Here is a 20792-nt window from a genome sequence, read left to right as displayed (position 1 = left end):
ATCTTTGATCCCAAGATATGAAGCTGCAAGTTTTCTGAATCCTGCTGGACTACAATATCCCATGTAAATATGCACATCCATTCGCCCCGGCCGTAGCAGCGCTGGATCCAACTTTACTTTCTGATTTGTGGTAATGATTATGATTCTTTCATTCCCACAGCTCAACCACAATCCATCAATGAAGTTGAGTAAGCCTGATAGTGTTACCTACAAAGTTATGTTAAATTAGTGACTTCAGAAACTTGTTTCAACGTCAATCAAACCAAGATAAGGAGAGAAACGAATGAATTATCCCATAGTTGATAGAGAAGGGACGTTTGTTCTCATCTTCATCTTCTTCTACTTCACGTTTTTCTATGACCTTGGTTCGATCATGTGATGCTGTTGTGATGCAATCTATGTCTTCAATGAGAAGAATGGAGCGGTTTGTGGTGGATGTGAGTATGCGGCTGAGATCGTAATCGTTTCTAACGCCTTGAAACTGAAGATCATATACATTGGATCTCATGTAATTCGCAATTGCAGCAACCAATGATGATTTTCCTGTTCCGGGTGGACCATAAAAAAGGTACCCTCGTTTCCAAGCCCTGCCAACGTTCTCGAAGAACTCCTCGCGTTCCATGAATGAATCAAGATCCTTCATTATAAATTCCTTAAGCTGGGGCTCCATTGCCAGGGTCTCAAATGTTGAAGGGTGCTTGAAAGCAGTCGGCTCCCACATAGAACATTTTTTATCATAAGTGTAAATGCTGAGGCTGTCACTCTTGTTCAGAATTTCTTGTGCAGTTCTGTTAATATAAGGAAAGTACCTTTGCTCAACTCTTTCTCTATCCCTTTTGTTGCAGGTCAAGCTGAAGAATCTCTTAGTAGGGACGTAATACTTTTTGGGTTCAATAGAAGATAAAGTCCATTCCAAGCGTATGCCATCAAAATCATCCTTGAACCTGCAATCAACAGGGATGCTAGGTTTTGGTGGTGCGGTGGGATCACTGGACTTATCGAAACCTACGAGAAGGCTATCGCTGGAGGGTCCAATTATGGTGGGAAAGTAGATCTCCGCAGCTCGAAACAATTGGTTATCGCCAGCGTGCCATCGGTCTTCGATTATGAAGGTGAAGTCGGATGAGAAGTAAGCAGAAGTGAAGTCGTAAATCATAGAGAAGATGTAGTTTGTCATTCTTTCAGGGAGCATTTCATTTAAGATGGTTCGGATTAACATAGCCATGGCTGAAATAGAAGCATAAGCGGAGAGAATAGTAGACAAAGAAGGTAACTCTTTCAACATTGTACCCAATTTTATATTCTTCCTTTGTTTTGCTTCTTCTGTGTGGAAAACACAGAAAGAAAACAAAATCAATGGAGCAGTTGAGTGAAGGGTGAGGAACACTCAGTACATTTGCATTCCCTTATATACATATATATCATAAGATCAGTGTGCGAAACTGTGGAAGTCTCCTGGAGATAAACATTAACAGCGTGAACTGTTTGAACGGAACAGGCTAATGGTCCCACCCCAGTACCCTACAACACTAGCTTCTCAGTATAACACTGCGTTGATTGGCCAAGGGTTCACACCCCATCCCAAAACAGGGGACGGCTAGCTCTTTATGGTAGTTTAGTAGTGGTAGTGTGCATGGGGTGTAGATTGTCCCTCAATAATATCAATATGTACAAGAGGCTAATTTTAGGTACACAATTTAAAAATATGATAGGATATAAAAATATAACATAATATGAACATAATGTAATTCATATATAAATTTATTAAACAAATAATGTTCAACTGAAATATTTTATTAAAAAAAAACCGAAGTGCTGTCTTTATGTATTGAAATAATAATAAAAAAAACAGTATAGAAAATGGAATTTTTAATGAAAATTGAATGATTTTACTCAATAAAGAATCGAAGAAAATTAGATATTTACTAAGAAATATAATGAAGAAAGAAAACAAGGAAAGAACAAAATCTAAGGATGGATCTAATGCTGAAGATGATCTCCTATGCTACTTTGAATTTTTTTTTTTAAGTCAATCAACAACAACATTATATGCTTATTTATATTAACTATTTTAAAAGTATATAAAAATTAAATTAATTTATATTTTATATATCATTATATTCAATTATTTAAATATAATTTATTATTATATATAAGTTTTTGAAATTTTTTATGTATCATTCATTTTATAAATAATTTATATTAATTACTTAAAAGATATTTAAAATTTATACTTTATATACTATTATATTAAATTATTTAAATATCATATAACATAATTAATTTGTAATTTTCCATTATCATGTCCAAAAAAGACATTTTGACCTTTAACCACAATTTTTCATAGTAATGGAGAACACAAAAAATTAACAAATAACACTTTTCAAAACCATTTTTTCTAGGCTTAAACAACAAAATGGTATCTAAACTATATTAGTTTTTCTAAATTAGCACTTAAAACTTTTTTTGGTTTAAAATTGGTACCTAAACTATTAAACTGTTACCCATTTTACCCCAACTGTTAGACCTGTTAAATTTTTTTTTCAGCCAAACACAACTTACCACGTAGCCATCTATTTATTTTATCCCAACCGTCAATATAATAGTGTTGATTTTACCAGATTTTCTTATATTTTCTTCTCATTAAACAATTTTTATACAGTTTTCTTACTGATTTAAGACAACAAGCTATCGATTCAAAAGAAACAACAATGCTTTTGGCGCTTAAGCAAAGAAAAGAGAGAGTAAAAGAAAACCAGCCAAAAAATTTTCAATTGAACAAATCTACAATATGATCTCAATTACCTTTTCATTTTTATAAAAGTGTTTTATTATTATTATTTTGTGATTTAGGAATCTTTTTATCATTGTATGGAAGTAAAGATTTGTCCTTTTTTTTATGCATTCTCTTTAATTAAAGATTTTTTGAGTTTTCCACATCATTGTATAAGGAAAGAATCAGGTGAAGAAAGAAGAAGACTGGAATAGCTTGAAGATGATAAAATGGTAGAAGCTTTGTACAAGGAAGTAATTGATATTTTTATTTTGTTGTTTGGTTGATTAGAAAATGTAAGAAAATTTGGTAAAAAATGTTTGATGAGAAGAAAATATGAGAAAATCTGATAAAATCAACACTATTAAATTGACAATTAAGGTAAAATAAATAGAGGTATGCCTCGAAGCCAAGGGTGTGTGGATGATGTTTGAGGCTATGCTACTACATGGATTTATTTTGTTGATTGTTATATGAACTTTAATTGTATATTGTTTATATAGTTTGAGCTAAACTAGGTGTATTGTAAATTTACAATGTTTCTTCTTTGTAGCTTCTTTAATTTTTTTAGGGGTGAGCAAAACTCGATTCGACTCGAAAAAATCGAAAAAAAATTCGAATTTCGAGTTAAACGAATCGAGTTATTCGAGTTAACTCGATTTTTTTTTTCAAATTTCGAGTTCGAATCGAGTTGAGTTTTCGAATTCGAATAACTCGAATAATTTGAATAATTCGAATATCAAACTATAATATTTTACATTTTTACCCCAAACTCCCAAACCTTTTTACCTTTACCTCAAAACTTTTACTCATTCCCACTTTTCCCTCAAAACTTTTACTCCCCTCCCATCCCAACCCCCCAATCTACCCAAAATCCATTTCCTACCAAAATTTTACTCTCCCATTTACTTTTTCTTAAGATTTTACTCTCCAAAACCCTCAAAACCTTTTATTTTCTCCCAAAATTTTTACTCCCTCCTACTTTTCCCTTAAAACTTTTATTCACTTCTCATCTCACCTCCCATCTACCCCAAACCCTCACCCCTCCAATTTTTTTTTTAATATTTTCCCTCCAAAATTTTACTCCTCCTATTCACTTTCCCTCAAACTTTTATTCCTCAAAACTTTTTTATTTTCCCCCTAAACTTTTACTTCTCACCCTGTACTCTCAAATAAAAAATCAAAATTATCCAATAAAAAATCACTAAACATAAATAGTAATAATTTTATTTATATCTACTATTTATATTATTAAATTAAATTTCACATTTTATATTATTTATATTATTGAATTGTTTAGTCATATTGAATATTTATATTAAAATTGAATTATTAATTATGCCATAAAATATTCGTGTTAAAATTTTATATAGGTATCAAAATTTCACATTTTATTTTTAAAATAACTTTTATTAAAAAATCATATTTTTACATTTAATATATTTTTTAATTCGAAACATAGTGACAAGAATCTGAAGATAATTAAAACAACTGAGCAAGCAAAGAAGCTAACTAATATATAAAAAATTAATAAATAAATTATGAGGCGATGAAAGTTAATAAAAATTTGATTAAGGCGGACAAATTTTATTACGATGGGTGACAGTGGTTATAAGGACCCAAAATTATTTTTTAAAATTTAACTCGAACAAATATATTCGATTTGATTCGATTTGAATTCCATCTCACTCGACTCGATTCGAGAAAACTTCAAATAAAGTTAGGATGATAAAATGAGATTCGAAAACTCGATTAACTCGAAAATTTTCGATTCGATTCAATTCGATCGAATGCTCACCCTTAAATTTTTTATGAAATAATATTAATTTTTTCTAAGCAAAAAAGAAAAAAACAATACAAAAAGGTATGGCAATAAACACAGTGCTCTTTTAGTCATTGGAATTAATAATATTAAAATAATAAATTAGGTTTAATTTTATAGGAATGAAAAGAATTGTTGTTGTCAAAATGATCATTAATTACTTTATTCTTTTTAATGTAATTTTTAAATTAATATCTCTTCTTTCTTCTGCTTAGAATAAAAATTTCAAAATGTCAACTTTCATTTTTATTCATTGTTTTCATTAAGCTTTTTCAAGTACATTTAAAATGTTAATTTACCAATAAATATTTTAGAAGAATTAAGAAGCGAAAGTATTTAGATCAAGTTCAACATTATTGAAACGACTCTAACTGAATACCACCCTCAACCCAAACACGATTATACTCAACGAGGACACATATAGTTATACAAACATGTTATGCATTATTTTATAATATAACATGTACAAGTTTTATTATAGTTATAATATACAAACTGCTCTTGGATCTTCGAAACTGGTGTTCCTTTTGGCTGCTCCGTTCTCTCAGTCTCCACTCTTCACCTCGACTTTTCTGCTTCTCCTTGACTCCAGACCCAACAGTCCAGGTTTGTCTATGAAACACTTTCGCTTTTATTTTAGATTTGTGGGATTGCTGTAGGTACCTAACAAATTGCAAATTTGGTCAGCCCAGAGACGAAGAGCAATAATTGAAATCTTTGGTCATTGCACTAATTTGGTGTGTTTTTTTTATTGTATTTTATTATGGGAATAAGGACTTGAAGTTTAGTAATTTTTTTAATTTACTAGTTCGATCTATTGTTTTTGCTAGTCAATTTATGTAAGTTCGAGGACCGCCGTTGAATTGAGGAAATCTCCATCTTGTGGATGTCTTCTCAGCTTTCAGAATGAAAGGTAACCCCATAATTTTTTTGCTATTGCAGTTTGCTGATAAGCATCAATGTCCCTACTTTTTGCTTATTATTTAAGTTGGAATAACAACTTTGGATTTGGATCTTGTTTAAATAAATTTTGGAATTATGCTTAAAATAATTAATTGAAGACTTTAACATGTTTCATCCTTAATTTATTTTGAAACATCACTAAAGTTATTTTTTTAATTTAACTCGAACATATATATTTGATTTCAATTTCACCCCACTTGATTCGATTCGAGAAAATTTCAAATAGAGTTAGGATATGATAAAATATGATTCACCAATACGAAATTTTTTCATTCGATTCGATCAAACGCTCGGCCCTAAATGCAAGAGGACATAGGTTCGAGTGTGCTAAAGTACATTATCCTCAAGGATTGAGGAGGGGCTATGGGTAGTTCTAGATATTATATCAAAAAGATCAAAAGGAGCAGATATGATAAAGTACATATAATTAGATTAATGTTGAAAAAAAAGATAAGTGTTATTTGTTAATGTACCGTCTTACCCTTAACATCTTTATATTTTTTTTTATAATTTTAAAAATATTAAAATATAACAAAATATTTAAATATTTAAATTTATATTAAAATTAAAACAATAAAATAAAAATATTACTATTTAAAAACAATAGGTTAATATTATTATTTTTTATAAAATAATAAATATATAATTTTATTAAAATAATAAAAATATTTATATATTTATAATTATAAAAAATTCAAATATATAATTTTATATTAATTTTCATAAATTTATAATTAAAAATTTTAAAAAATATATTTTTAAAATTTTAATTTAAATTTGGGACAAACTAGGTCAACCCAAGCACAAAAAATTCTTGTCCAAGTTTGAGCTAAGACGGGCTGGGTCTACTAGGTCGAGAGAGTCACCCAACTCATGAATAACTCTACTTGTAATCTATGGTTGTTGGATGAGGATAAAAATGGAACTAGAATAATTAGAATTGAGTAAAAATTATTGATATTTAAAAGATTCCTTGAAATAGGTGAAAGTTATCGCCCAACTAGAGCTGCTCATGGGCCGGGCCCAGAAAAATTTCGGCCCGAGTCCTAGGCCCGAGCCCGGCCCGGCCCAAAATATGGGCCTAGAATTTTGCCTAGGCCTGGCCCGAGAAAAAATTCATAAGCCCGGGCCAGGTTTTTTAAATAAATACAAAAAATTTATTTTAAAAATTAAAACAAAAATTAAAAAAATATTTTAAAAATATTTTAAAATTAAAAAAATTTAAAAGTATTTTAAAAAATTTAAAAATTTAAAAAAAGTATTTTAAAAGTATTTTAAAATTAAAAAAAATTTAAAAAATTTAAAAAATAAAAATATTTATTATATTCGAGTTGGGCCGGGCCGAGCCCGGGCCAAAAAAGTGGTGCCCGAGGCCCGGCCCTTTTTTAATAGGGCCTTATTTTTTTGCCCAAGCCCATATTTCGGGCCTATATTTTTACCCAAACCCTCCCATATTTTGGGTGGGCCGTCGGGCCGGGCCAGGCCGGACCGGGCCGCCCGGCCCATGAGCACCTCTACACCCAACTTGAGTAAAAAAAATTACATGATCATTTTTTTTTGGAAAGGGAAATTCATTAATTCATTACATGAATGCTTCCCTACAATCCGGGAAAAAAAACAATAAATACTTGTCGTAGGCAGTAAAGGACAAACTCTAACACAACAATAGCTTTTGCTTCAAAACCAAATGAACAATACAACACGTTGACAATTGACTTTGTTACAACTCAAGTATGACATATTTGGCGTGATTGCAATAATTTAATACGATAAGAAAATCAATTCCGAATTATCCAAAGTGGTGAGCAAAAAGCGACAAAAGAATCGAGCATCTACTAAATTAGAGAGGACGACAACAAAATCTTCCCTAAAATCACTTGCAAAAGAAAAACTACATGCATAAGTAAAACTAAAAAATGTGCTATAATGATAGACAAAAACTTCTTAGACTTATTAAATAATGAAATAAATAAATATATAACTTAAGACAGCATAGTCCAAATCAACTCAAGAAATCATTTATTATTCTGAAATACCATATAAAAACAGATTAAAAAGTTTACAAATAGCCATCACAAAAAAAAAAAAAATACTGATCACCGATGAAATTTCAACGAGACACCGTCGTCTTCCCATCACTTCTTATTCCATGACTTGACAGATAGCTAAACTAAGTCAAATATATGCATCTTGTTTCGGACTCAGCAAGCATTGAATTTTGTCTTTCAACCTCCATTTCTTCTGTTACTTCCTCTTCTTCAATACTATTTTCCTTCTCTGCTGCTTCCTCTATATCCTTCTTCGCGTTAAGAAATTCGATGAGACTTTCGAGTGCAACTTTTGGTTCATTACTGATCATTAGTTGTTGTGCCACTTCAGCTGGAGTAACCTCCACACTTTTAATCAGATCATCAATGCGGCCAAACAGTTTGTCGTCTTTGATCCCAAGATATGAAGCTGCAAGTTTTCTGAATCCTGCTGGACTACAATATCCCATGTAAATATGCACGTCCATTCGCCCTGGCCGTAGCAGCGCCGGATCTAACTTTTCTTTATGATTTGTGGTGAAGATTATGATTCTTTCGTTCCCACAGGTCGACCACAATCCATCAATGAAGTTGAGTAAGCCTGACAGTGTTACCTACAGAATCATGTTAAATTAGTCTTTAGAAATTTGTTTTTTTTGGACTTTAATGAAACCAAGGTAAAGTAAAGAAACAAATGAATTACCCCTGGATCGATAGAGAAGGGACGTTTGGTTTCATCTCTATCTTCATCATCATCTTCTTCTTCTTCACTTTTTTCCTTGACCTTGGTTCGATTATGTGACACTTTTGTGCTACAATCTATGTCTTCAATAAGCAGAATGGAGCGGTTCGTGGTGGATGTGAGTATGCGTCTGAGATCGGAATCGTTTCTAACGCTTTGAAACTGAAGATCATATACATCATATCTCATGTAATTCGCAATTGCAGCAACCAGTGATGATTTTCCTGTCCCAGGTGGACCATACAAAAGGTACCCTCGTTTCCAAGCCCTGCCAACGTTCTCGAAGAACTCCTTGCGTTCCACGAATGAGTCAAGATCCTTCATTATGAACTCCTTAAGGTGGGGCTCCATTGCCAGGGTCTCAAATGTTGCAGGGTGCTTGAAAACTGTGGGATCCCACATGGAGCACTCTTGATCGTATGTGTAAATACTGAGGCTCTCACTCTTGTTTATAATTTCTTGTGCAGTCTTGTTAATAAAAGGGAAGTACCTTTGCTCAACTCTTTCTCTATCTCTTTTCTTGCAGGTCAAGCTGAAGAATCTCTTAGGGGGGACGTAAAACTTTTTTGGGTCAATGGAAGATAAAGTCCATTCCAAGCGCATGCCATCATAATTATCCTTGATCCTGCAATCTACAGGGATGCTTCGTTTTGGTGGTGCGGTGGGATCACTGGAGTCATCGGAACCTACGAGAATACTGTCGCTGGAGGGTCCAATTATGGTGGGCAAGTATATCTCCGCAGCTCGAAACATTTGGTTATCGCCGGCGCGCCATCGGTCTTCAATTATGAAGGTGAAGTCTGATGAGAAGTAAGCAGCTGTGAAGTCGTAAATCTTAGAGGCAATGTAGTTTTGCATCCTTTCAGGGAGCATTTCATTTAAGATGGTACGGAATAACATAGCCATGGCTGAAAAAGAGGCATAAGCGGAGAGAATAGTAGACAAAGAAGGTAACTCCTTCAACATTGTACCCAATCCTATATCCTTCTGTGTTGCTTGTTCTGTTTGAGAAAAAAATCAATGGAGATTAGTACATTTGCATTCCCTTGTATATCTCATAAGATTAGTATGCGAAACTGTGGAAATCTCCTGGAAATAAACATGAACAGTGTGAACAGGCTAATGGACCCACTTCAGCACTCTATAATGTATAGGAGGATTTTAAATCATCAGCTTCTAGGAAGCCATTAAAAAGGTGAAATTCATCTAGTGGAACCATATTTTATGTTTTAAACATGATTTTTAATCATATAATATTTGTGCAGAAAGTTGTAATATTGGACTGTATTGCAAACTTTAAACATTAAGAAATTAAAAGTTGTTTGACATTGAGTGAATGTTCATATGCATGCTTTGCTAACTCATTGGATAAATTAATATACTTCCTGGCACTTAAAGAACTATTGCCCCTCCGAGCTATAAAAATTAGTCAGGGTATGTCTGCATACATATGTGGTACACGATATAATATAACTAATATATAAACTTATTAAACAAGCATCTGAAATCCTGTATCAGAATAAAAACAGTATGAAAAGATCAACCGGCCATGAATGATTTTGACTCCATAAAAAAATTTGAAAAAAATTCAAAACAAACAATTAGAAATTAACGAAGAAGAAAATTCAAAGATGATTAACCGGCCATGAATGATTTTGACTCCATGCTCCTTTAAATTCCTTACAATTCAATAACTAAAATAATTAGTCTAACCAATCTTTTACGATGTAAAAGGGAAAGAAATATCAATAATCTTGACAAATTTAAATTCTTGTTATGTTTAAAATATAAAATATAATATTTCATACAGGGATGAAGTCAAAAAATTCTTTTAAGTGATCGAAATTAAATTGTAATTTTTATGATATTAAAAATGTAACTTCACCATTTTGATAGCCTATATATTTATAATTTTTAAAGGATCAAATCAATGTTTTTATTATTTTTAAAGGGAGTCAAAATGCAATTTTACCTTTATTAATTTAAAATTTTAAAAATTTTAAATAAAATTTTTCTATTTTAGAACGACGCTTAAACTAATTGAAAAACAAAGGAATTTTTTTCCCCTTTACATCTAAAAATAATTTAATCATAACCTTATTTTAAGTTTAATAAATTTAATTTAATAAGATAATTTACCATTAAACTCATAAAAAATATTAATTAAACTTTAAAATTATCCTGATCCAAAACTTCAAAATTTGTTATTCACAATTTAATCTAATTTTATGGTCTATATTTAAGATTCATGACCACTAATTTTAATGATCTTATCTCTAAGGTTTGAACTCTTATCTTTTATTAGAAGCGTAATGTGTCTTACCCCTACACCCAACATTCATTGGTTACTATTAAATAATTTATTATGTCCTATATTTTAAAAAACATATAGTAATGTAGCATATACATTTGTCCAATTTTTTTATTATAATTGGACAAATATTATATTTTTCTTATTTTATTTTTAATAAATGTAAAAAAAATATTTTTTTATTTTGGGTTTTATGAATAGCACTTGTGATAATTTTTTGTCTAAAATTCTTGTTGTTCGAGAGGTTTTTCCTAGCTAAGGTTTTTACATTTGAACGATTTTATAATTGAGACTGATAGTCAATGTCTTTGACAAGCTTTCCATCATGGTTATGAAGATGCCTTGGACTCAAGATTATTACTTAAAGATTGTTTTACTATTGCCTCTATTGTAACATCCCGCCCGACGAAGTCCTAACTATTTAAGTGTTGTTTATAAAAGTAAAGCTTAAGGGTAAGTTTCAAGTGTCCAATGTTAGGACTCAATTAAGTGTACAACGTATAGGATATTATGAAAGAACATCTGAATGCACCAGTGATGCCCTGGTCTGGAAGAAAGGAACCCATGGCAAACTCTGGTATTTACAGCGTATAGGATATTCTGAAAGAACAAAGCTTATGACTAACTTTGAAGAAAGGTAAGTATAACGAATCAAGGAGTGCTGGTAATAATATATTTGAGTAAGGCGCATAGTATAAAGAAGTACTATTGGCGAAGTAGTGTTCACCCAAAAGCCCTTTTCAGTGTATAGAACGGGCAGACTCCGACATGAAAATAAATAGACAAGGACTCCCCGTCAGATTATGATGATAAGTGAAATATAAGTGGTAATACAAAAGGAATGGTTATAAGGTATGAGTCCACCAGTGATATAGTACATCCAGTGACCAATGTGGTCCATTGGTTAGGAATTAACCGAACGTGAACTAAGGTTAAGAGCTAAATGAGTAATTGAGTAAGTTTTTAGAGGTGGGAAATTTTGATAAGGCCACTCAGTCTTGATGTGACGTTTACCAAGTTCCCATAGAGACTTGGGTTAAGTTAAAAGGACACTCCGATTGGGTTAGGAAAAAGGTTATCTTTTTTTTTTCCCTCTGAAAAACAAAAAGGATTTAGGACTAAAGAGAGATAAAAACATTGCTCTAAGCTGAGTTAGGAATCTTGGATATCTCTAGTGATTTTCTTCACTACAGGGTACATTTTGTGACTCTGTCTGTCAAACATATATCTGTAAGTATGATTGAAGAAACATGGCTTTGAGAGATGCCTGGATTTAAAATGATGATAATGGTTACCCGGATGGGTTTTAACGAAGTGTTTCTGTTCTGCAAGGTAGAGAGGATTGTAGCATCTTATTGAATGATGGATCTGAAGGCTAAGCTACTTTTTGAGGTTATCAGGTGAGTTTCTGAATCGATTCATGCATGTATAGTATGCCTCCTAGGAACTTCTATGCTAAGTAACCAAATTGTGAAATAGAACTAGTGAAATGAGATGTGATGACATTGATGAGGAATATAAGGTTTATGAACTTGTATGTATGGATAACATGAAATTTCATGGTCAAAGTATGAAACCTAAATCTTGAGGTTAAAGTATGCTTGTGTCTGGATAATGGAAATGTGTTAATGTGTCTGAAAGGTTTGGGTGTGTCTATTACGAGTAAGTCAAGATATGATGAGTTCATGAAAGATGTGTCTAAGTATGAAGAGTTTGTATCTGTTTCTAAAGTCGTCAAAGGGGTCCGTCAGGACTAAAAACACGAATCTCTGAAACGACAAGTTCATGGACATGGCATTAAATGACCATATCGTGTAAGACCGTAACTGGTGGGTCATGACTTCATATGGGAAGAAGACCATATAGTGTAAGATCGTAACTGGTGGGTTATGGCATCATGTGGGAATAAGACTATATTGTGTAAGACCGTAACTGGTGGGTTATGACATCATATGGAAAATAACAATAAATGTTATTACCTAATATAGTTCTCTGTGTGTTTCAAAATGATGAGGGGCAAACCTCACTAAGTGTGAGTTTAGGCAAATCATTATCGTTTAAAATATTAGTTAAAGGACGTCTTTGTGACATAACTTTGGACAAGAAAGCCTTTGTGGCGAGCAGTGGATGTAAATGACAACCTTTGTGGCATAACTCGAGATAGGATAGCCTTTGAGGTGAGTACTAGATGTAAAGGATAACCTTTGTGGCATATCTCTAGACAGGAAAGCCTTTGTGACGAGTATTGGATGTAAAGGACAGCCATTGTGGCACTACTCTAGACAGGAAAGCCTCTGTGGCGAGTACTGGATGTAAGGGATGCCTTTGTGGCAAAACTCTAGAAAGGTAAGCCCTTATGACAATGTCTATTTAAGAACGTCTTTGTGGAAAATCTCTGAAAAGAAACATCTCTATGATGATCTATGTTAAAGAAAAGTCTTTGTGGTGAGTACTGGATGTAAGGGATGCCTTTATGGCAAAACTCTAGAAATGTAAGTCCTTGTGACAACCTTTGTTTAAGAACGCATTTGTGACAAATCTTTGAAACGAAACACCTTTGTGGCAATCTCTGTTAAAGGAAAGTTTCTGTGGTAATTTTCGTAAAAGAAGCCTTCGTGGCTATATCTGAAAAGGAACACCTTCGTGGTGCAACGTAAGAACAGGATGCCTTGGCGACAACTCTATGAAAGAAAACTCTTGTGGCAAATACAAAGGAAGCCTTTGCGGCTATTTAAATAAAGGAATGTCTTCAAGACAAAATTTTGGATGAATGGCGTGTAAGGGTTTAGGAAAGAATGGTATAAATGGCCTTTGAAGGCAAAGTAAAGATAAGACTTGAAGATTTGGTAAGTAAGAGATAATGTATGGACAAGTAGAAAAAACCAAGTATCCAACGAACTCTGAAAGAAAGGCTCTATATGTAAATGAATTGTTGAATCCCAAATAGTAACAAAAAATGAATAGTAAAGCTAGAGCATGTCAGAATAGGTGACAAATTCGGGGTATGTGTTATAGGCATGTATAGATAGTACTCTGAAGTAAGGAAGATATGAGCAAACTCTGTGTTAAGTAATGGGAGTCGTCTACCTAGCTCGAAGGTAGTGGTAAAATCAATAAGTATGAGATAAGATTTTAAGTCTGTTATTAAGGTGAACGAAATGGTTAAGGACTATGTAAAGATAAGATTTAAGAAGAGACATTGAAAGTGAAGAGATGTTAAGTATGTTGACACCATTTTTTTGATGAAAACGGGGTCGACTTGGATTTTGAAAATGAAAACGGGAGTCGCCACCAATCCTTTTTGAGGTGTGATTGGATCACCTTGAAAAGTGATTGTTTTTAATAAACGATTTAATTTTATTAAAACAACGATTTTGGTCCACGAAATTCAGAAAAACAAGTTCAGGAGTCGGTTACGCATGAGGAAGGATTAGCACCCTCGATACACCCAAAAATTGGTACCTAGTTGATTATTTAATGTCTTAATGTCGAAAAGCTGAAAACTTTAAAGAAATTTAAAATACAATCCTTAAAAAACTCGAATGGCATGGATTAAAATTCAAGAGAATATTTTGGCAATTTGTTTAAATGAGAAAAATCGACACCCAGCACCTTAGGACATGTTTTCTCGAATTTCCAAACGCAAAACATTGCCTTATTTTGATTTTTTTTAAAAGGATATTAAGCCATTTGGTTGAACGAGAAAAATCGACACCCAGCACCTTAGGGCATGTTTTCTCGAATTTCCAAACGCAAAACATTGCCTTATTTTAAAAATTTTAAAAGGATATTAAGCCCTTTGGTTGAACGAGAAAAATCGACACCCAGCACTTAGGGCATGTTTTCTCGAATTTCCAAACGCAAAACATTGCCTTATTTTAAAATATTTTCCTTTTTTGAAATATGGCATTTATATGCATGATGGAATAATAAACATAATAATGTGAATAAAAATAATAAACAAAAACGAATAATAAAATAAATCAATCATACATATTCCATAGCAAATAAATAAATAAATAAATAAAACTAAAGCATAAACATGGACATGTGAATAAGTACATAAATGAACATAAAAAAATGAAAATACATGAAAATTATAAAATATAAAAAAAATATGTATGTGCATATAAGGGAAATATACATGTATGTATATACATAAAATTACGGAAATATGAAAAATATATGTATATATGTATTTTAAAATTATTATATAAAATATATATAAGTAAGCATGTACATCTATACATATGTAACTATCATAAAAAAGTATATATATATAAAATATAAAAAGTATATATGTAGGTATATTTATGAATCATAAAAATATAAAGAACATATATAAAATACGTATTTAAAATATGAAGAATATGTAAGTACATATATATATTTATGAAAGTAAAGTATATAGATATGTATAAAAATTGTGAAATATAAATATATATATATAGGTACGTATATGTATATATAGATAGATTATAAAAAAATATGCATATTACATATGTATATTATAAAATCACATGTATGTATATAAATATAAATAATTAAAATAATAATACTATAATAAGATAAACATATTAAAAAAATTTACATAAATAAGTATAAATGGAAATACGATGATAATAAAAATAAAAATAAAAATAAAAATAAAAATAATAATAATAATGATAATAATAATAATGAACAAAATAATAAAAATGCTACAAAGGGCTTAAATTAAAGTAAAAGTAAAAATACTGGGCGATTTCGAAATAAATAAAAACAGAAAGGACTAGATTGTGACATGCGCCAAAAGAGGGGGGACCAAAATAGTAAATACCCCAAAGCCCCAAAACGCTGCACTTCGATGGGGACTAAAATGAATCAAAAATAAAATTTTGTGGCCAAATTGCAAATATGTGAAAAACTTCCATGAAAGCGCCACAAAGTCAAAGGGACTAATTACGCAAATAGACCCTTAAACGGAAACGCACGGATCCTGGAGTGGGTCGGGTCGGTTGGATCGGGTTTAAAGCCAAAACGGCGTCATTTTGGTGCCTGAGAGGCATGCCCAAAACGGCGTCGTTTTGGTGCCTGAGAGGCATGCCCAAAACGACGCCGTTTTAAATACCTATATAAATCAAAATTTCTTCTTAAAACTTCATTTTTTGCCTTCTCTCTTAAAAAAAACTGATTTTCTCTCAAAAAACCCCTCCCCTCTCAAATGTCCGGCCTGGACTCCAGCATGGGGAGCCGCCGTCGCGCCCGGTGGCCAGAAAATCCAAAAAAGGTATTTTTTTGTTTTTTGCTTTTTTTATACGTTATATATGTATAGTTTTAAAAAAAAACATAAAAGAAACAAGATCAAATACAAAAAAAAAAGTTTCGAAAAAAATAAAAATAGAAAAGGAAAATAGATATACCGAAAAGGGTTTTTTGAATCTGCTTTTTGCTTTTTTATTTCTTCAAGTCGTGAAAGAGGGGCCGAACCCCTTACATTCCTTTGGTTTCGGCTTTTATAGCCGATTTTGACATTTTTTTATCTATGTCTACTGTTTGTTGTTGCGTGTTGGTTTCTCTCCTTACAGGTGCAAGTGGCCGACGTGATAGTGGCGGGTGGAGCAGGTGGCAGCGGCGCACAGAGGGCAGGTGGCTGAAGAGACGTGCGACGCGTAGGTTATGGGCTAGGGTTTTTTTCTGAAAATGTTTTAGGTGTTGGGCTAATTGGGCTTTTAATTTTTTTGGGCTGTTTTGATTTGGGTTTGTTGTAAATGACTAGTAATTTGGACTGTTTTATTTATTTGTTGGTTTAATTTTGTCTGGGCCCGGGTAAAAAATTGGGCCTTACAAAGTATAACATGCTAAAAGAAAAAAAATGGTCATTTGAGTTTAGACCTCGAATCTGGAGCCTAATTGTAACACCCTTAACCCATATCCGTCGCCAGAACAGGGTTACGAAACATTATCAGAGTTTATACAACAAATACAGTTAATTCATAACATTTACTATTTATATCTAAAACCAATCATACTCAATCAAATTGTCACATAACTGGATCATCGAGGCCCAATTTATGTGTTAGAAACAAATCAAGACTAAATTGGAAACTCGGAGAATTTTTTGCGAAATTTCAAAAATTTTCTTAAGTACAGAGGACACATGCCCGTATGGCCAGGCCGTGTGGCTCACACGTCCAATGACATGCCCATGTCTTAGGCCGTATGGGCATTCGATGTGAGGCACATGGTCGTGTCCCAGCCCGTGCCCATACCCGTGTAACTCTCTGACTTGATTCACACGGCTAGCCACACACCCGTGTGCTAGACCGTGTGGACAATTTATTTTTTTCAAAAATTAGGTGCAGGGGACACACGGCCAAACCACACACCTGTGCGCATGGTCGTGTGTCACACACGACTGAGACACATGCCTGTGTCTCTGCTTGTGTGGATGAAAAATAGGCCATTTTATGGCCACTTTCCTCACCCAAAATTTGGTATACCTAGACACAACCATTTGCACATTCACAAACCATAACAACACCTTCAATTCAAGCCAAACCAAGTTTTATATATAACAAATCATCACATATATTCAAATAACCTAACCTACCAAATTAACCACATACACTTATATGCATACTTTACTAAATTTACTAATTCAAACCATACTTCAATATACCTATCAATTAACCATTATCTAACCATTTCTAGCATGCCTTATGTATAATTAATTTATACTCATATAAGTTGATTTGAAATATAAACAAAACATAGTTTATAATATGTGTACAAACCAACTTTACTTAAAAATCAATCTAACCCTATACATGCCATATAAACCTTAATACATGTTGCAAAAGCTACCGGAGTGAGTTAGATGGTGTGGCTTGACGCGTTGATTCGATTTCCCCTGACCTCACAATAATCTACAAAGACATTAAATAAAACAAGTAAGCTTAATGAAGCTCAGTAAGTTCGATGGTTTTAAACATAAATCTTACTGAACATTGAACATACTATAATCAAATCAAGTAAATAAATCATTCAAATTACATTTCCTGTCAATCACAACTTAGATTTATGAATTCACTTATTTCATATCAATTCTGTGAATAAATTTATATCTTCTTATATTAATTTCATATGTCACCTACTATCCTTTACCAAATTGGAGAACGACTTACAGATGTGAGTACATCGTATTCAAAAGCCGAAGGCTGCACAGAAGCATACAAGTGCTAAACGGAAACCCATAAGGGTTGAATGGAAGCTCATAAAAGCTGAACGGAAACCCATAGGGGTTAAACTGAAGCTCAAAAGAGCTGAATTGAAACCTATTAAGGTTAAACAGAAACTCATATGAGTTAACTAGAGCTCATGAGAGCTAAACGGAAAGTAAACACGAAAGTTCACAAAAAATGCTGAACCTCGGTTTACTTGGGTAAATTGCCGTCAATTCTTCCTTTGCCACAGAATGATCGTACTCAATCCTGCGTCTCACTTTAGCCGGATGCTCATTTCAAATCATAATATTTCAATATTTTATTTTTATTCAATAATATACTAAATACATAATAAATTTAACAACGTTCCATTTTTCAACAAAATATTAAATACATAACATCATTCATCAATTTAATATAAATATTTTCTTATTGGTCTACGGGCTCTCGATCTAAAATATAAAATTATTTATTCATTAGCATACTTTCAGTTCCAATTCATTTCATAATTAGTACCCTTCAATTTTTGAAATTACACAATTACCCTAATTTTTATAGTTTTTACAATTTAGTCCCTCACCAATTAATCCATCAAATGAGCTAAATTTTCTCAATTAACAATTTATCTAAATATTCTAGGCTATTATGAAGCTCTTGATAAACATAATTTAATTCCAAACCCTAATATTTAATCTTTTCACAATTTGGTCCTAAAATCAATTTCTATGGAAATCACTTGATAAAATCATCATATAATAAAATTAAAGTTCTAAATTCATGTTAATTCATCACAAACATCCAGCACTCATTAATGGTAACTTTCAAAATTACTCATAAAATCAAAAACTAATGACATAGATAGTTGAACCTAATTGTAAAAATTTAAAAAACACAAAAATTTCAAGAAAAGAGAAAGAATTGAACTCATATGATGTAAAAATATGAAAAACCAGATTTTGGAGACTCTCCTATGGTGTTTTTGGCTGAGAATTATGAAGAAATTGCTAGAAACTCTTTTAATTACTTGTTTATTTGTTTAATTTTTACAAAATTTCCAATCTTACCTTTGTTTCACCTAATTTCCTGATTTTTCCCTGCTAATGCCGCCTCAGCCATCATATTTGGGCTATTTTGCCCATTTAGTCCTCCCTTAATTATCACTTGAGCTATTTAATCATTATTTCTTTAATTAACAAGTTTTGTACCTTTTTCAATTTAGTCTTTTTTAATTATTTGACTATCAAAACGTTAAAATTTTCTAATGAAACTTTAATGCTAACTTAATGATACTCTGCAATATTTATAAAAATATTTACGGCTCGATTTATGAAATTGAGGTCTTGATACCTCGTTTTTGAAACCACTTAACTTAATAAATTCTTCTAAAACACAATTCACTAATTCAAATGTCTTCCTAAAATCACATTTGACTCATAAACACTAAATAATAAAATATACAAGCTCACTTTTTGGATTTGGTGGTCTCGAACCACTATTTCTGATAGCACTAAAAATCGGGCTATTACACTAGTAGAGTGAATGCTTAATGAATATGAAAGGATGATAAGTCCTTAAAGACACTTAAAGGAGGACAAATGTCAAAATAGAAAAAAATAATTACAGTTATTCACTATTTTAGGTTTTAAAAGAGTATGCGTCGAGGGACGATGCTAGGGCTACATCAAGGAGTGACGGATCGGGAAATTATGCATACAGAGGACGTTAAGTGGCGTGCTTAAGTTTGAGCATAAGTTTATTAAGTAGCATTCCAATGCATAAGGGTTGCACTGTTTGTACTCCTCCTATTGCTCGTATTGTAAATGTTGAGAAATTGTCTAACTTGAAAGCTAAGGAAGGAAACTAGATTTGAGTGTATTGAATAAATCTGATGGCTGGAGTTTAGATGTTCTCTTTATTATATCCTTATTCACTTTTACCTGTTTAATCTATTAATGAATTTTTTTATTAAAAAAATTATAATAAAAGTATTTAAATCCGTAAAAATGAAATGAACCTTCTAAAAAAAGAAAAAGAAAAGTTGGAAAACGTTTAATGGTAGTAAGAGTGGATAGGATGCCGACGAGTTAACTTGAAATGCAAGCAGTTATGTTCCATGAGTGCAAGAAATAAATATAATAGACTGTGTATTAAAATGATTGACATAAAAAAAACACTACGTATTCAAATTAGGCTTGGAAGTCATTTTTAATTTGTAAAGGTGAGCAGCTACAAGTAAAATTAATCATTGGCCGGATGGAATCAGGTTCGTGTCAAATTAATGTAAATTTTCAAGCTCGTTTTCTAGGTTTGAGTTTGACTAGACCTAAAAAATGGGTTAAAAATTTTGTCTAAACTCGACTCAGATAAAAAATACTAAACCCGAGATCAGCTCGTCCGTATTAAAAGTTTTATATTACTTTTTATGTAAAAATAAATTTATAAAATATAATACATCAAATACACTAAAATTAATAAAATAAATGTTTCCTAACAAATTGAAAATATATTAAAAAATATTTATACTTAAATAATACTAAGATAATTGCAAATTAGCAAACAAATGCCTTTAAACTAGTAGCAAAATTAATAATAAAATAAGAGTTATACAATATCCAAACAATAATAATAAAATAGTAGCAATATAATAGCAAAACAACATCAGGAGATAAAATTTTAGGCAAATTTGAGCCCAGCCAAGTCAAAAAATATTATCTGAGGCCCAGATTGTTTAGAAAATGGGTTTTATTTTTTTTATCCAAACTTATTTTTTGAACCTATATTTTTACTCAAATCATCTCATTTTTGCTTAAACCTATACTCAAGTCTAGTTACCAGTAATAGGTTTATTTAATGTTGATAAATATATATTATATAGATGGGAAACATCGACTGAGTGAGTACCAAAATCATTTGCAACAACTATGACCTAGGACGAATGGATACCTCATG

The 20792-nt window shown here is 31.9% G+C and overlaps 2 protein-coding genes across 2 annotated transcripts; both read right to left on the bottom strand.

The window, feature by feature from the left end:
- Positions 1-121: 121 nt before the first annotated feature.
- LOC107911065 (AAA-ATPase At1g43910) lies at positions 122-1438 on the bottom strand. Its single transcript, XM_041106488.1, has one exon. The coding sequence runs from the start codon at positions 1283-1285 to the stop codon at positions 254-256; it is 1032 nt and encodes a 343-aa protein (XP_040962422.1). The 5' UTR covers positions 1286-1438; the 3' UTR covers positions 122-253.
- A 6127-nt stretch (positions 1439-7565) lies between these two features.
- LOC107913048 (AAA-ATPase At1g43910) lies at positions 7566-9450 on the bottom strand. Its single transcript, XM_016841484.2, has 2 exons — positions 8289-9450; positions 7566-8199 (listed from the first exon to the last, which is right to left on the bottom strand). Exons 1-2 carry the CDS (start codon positions 9291-9293, stop codon positions 7729-7731), a joined length of 1476 nt encoding a protein of 491 aa, XP_016696973.1. The 5' UTR covers positions 9294-9450; the 3' UTR covers positions 7566-7728.
- Between the last annotated feature and the right edge of the window lie 11342 nt (positions 9451-20792).

Source organism: Gossypium hirsutum, chromosome D11, assembly GCF_007990345.1.
Source record: "Gossypium hirsutum isolate 1008001.06 chromosome D11, Gossypium_hirsutum_v2.1, whole genome shotgun sequence".
Lineage (NCBI taxonomy): Eukaryota > Viridiplantae > Streptophyta > Magnoliopsida > Malvales > Malvaceae > Gossypium > Gossypium hirsutum.
This window is presented reverse-complemented; position numbering and strand designations above follow the sequence as displayed.

What these genes read in the sequence shown, in the direction of transcription:
- LOC107913048 (XM_016841484.2), bottom strand. Translation starts at nt 9,293, where the DNA reads ATGTTGAAGGAGTTACCTTCTTTGTCTACTATTCTCTCCGCTTATGCC. An exon ending in CCTTCTCTATCGATCCAGGG is followed by an intron (nt 8,200 to 8,288) that starts GTAATTCATTTG and finishes ATGATTCTGTAG; the next exon opens with GTAACACTGTCAGGCTTACT.
- LOC107911065 (XM_041106488.1), bottom strand. Translation starts at nt 1,285, where the DNA reads ATGTTGAAAGAGTTACCTTCTTTGTCTACTATTCTCTCCGCTTATGCT.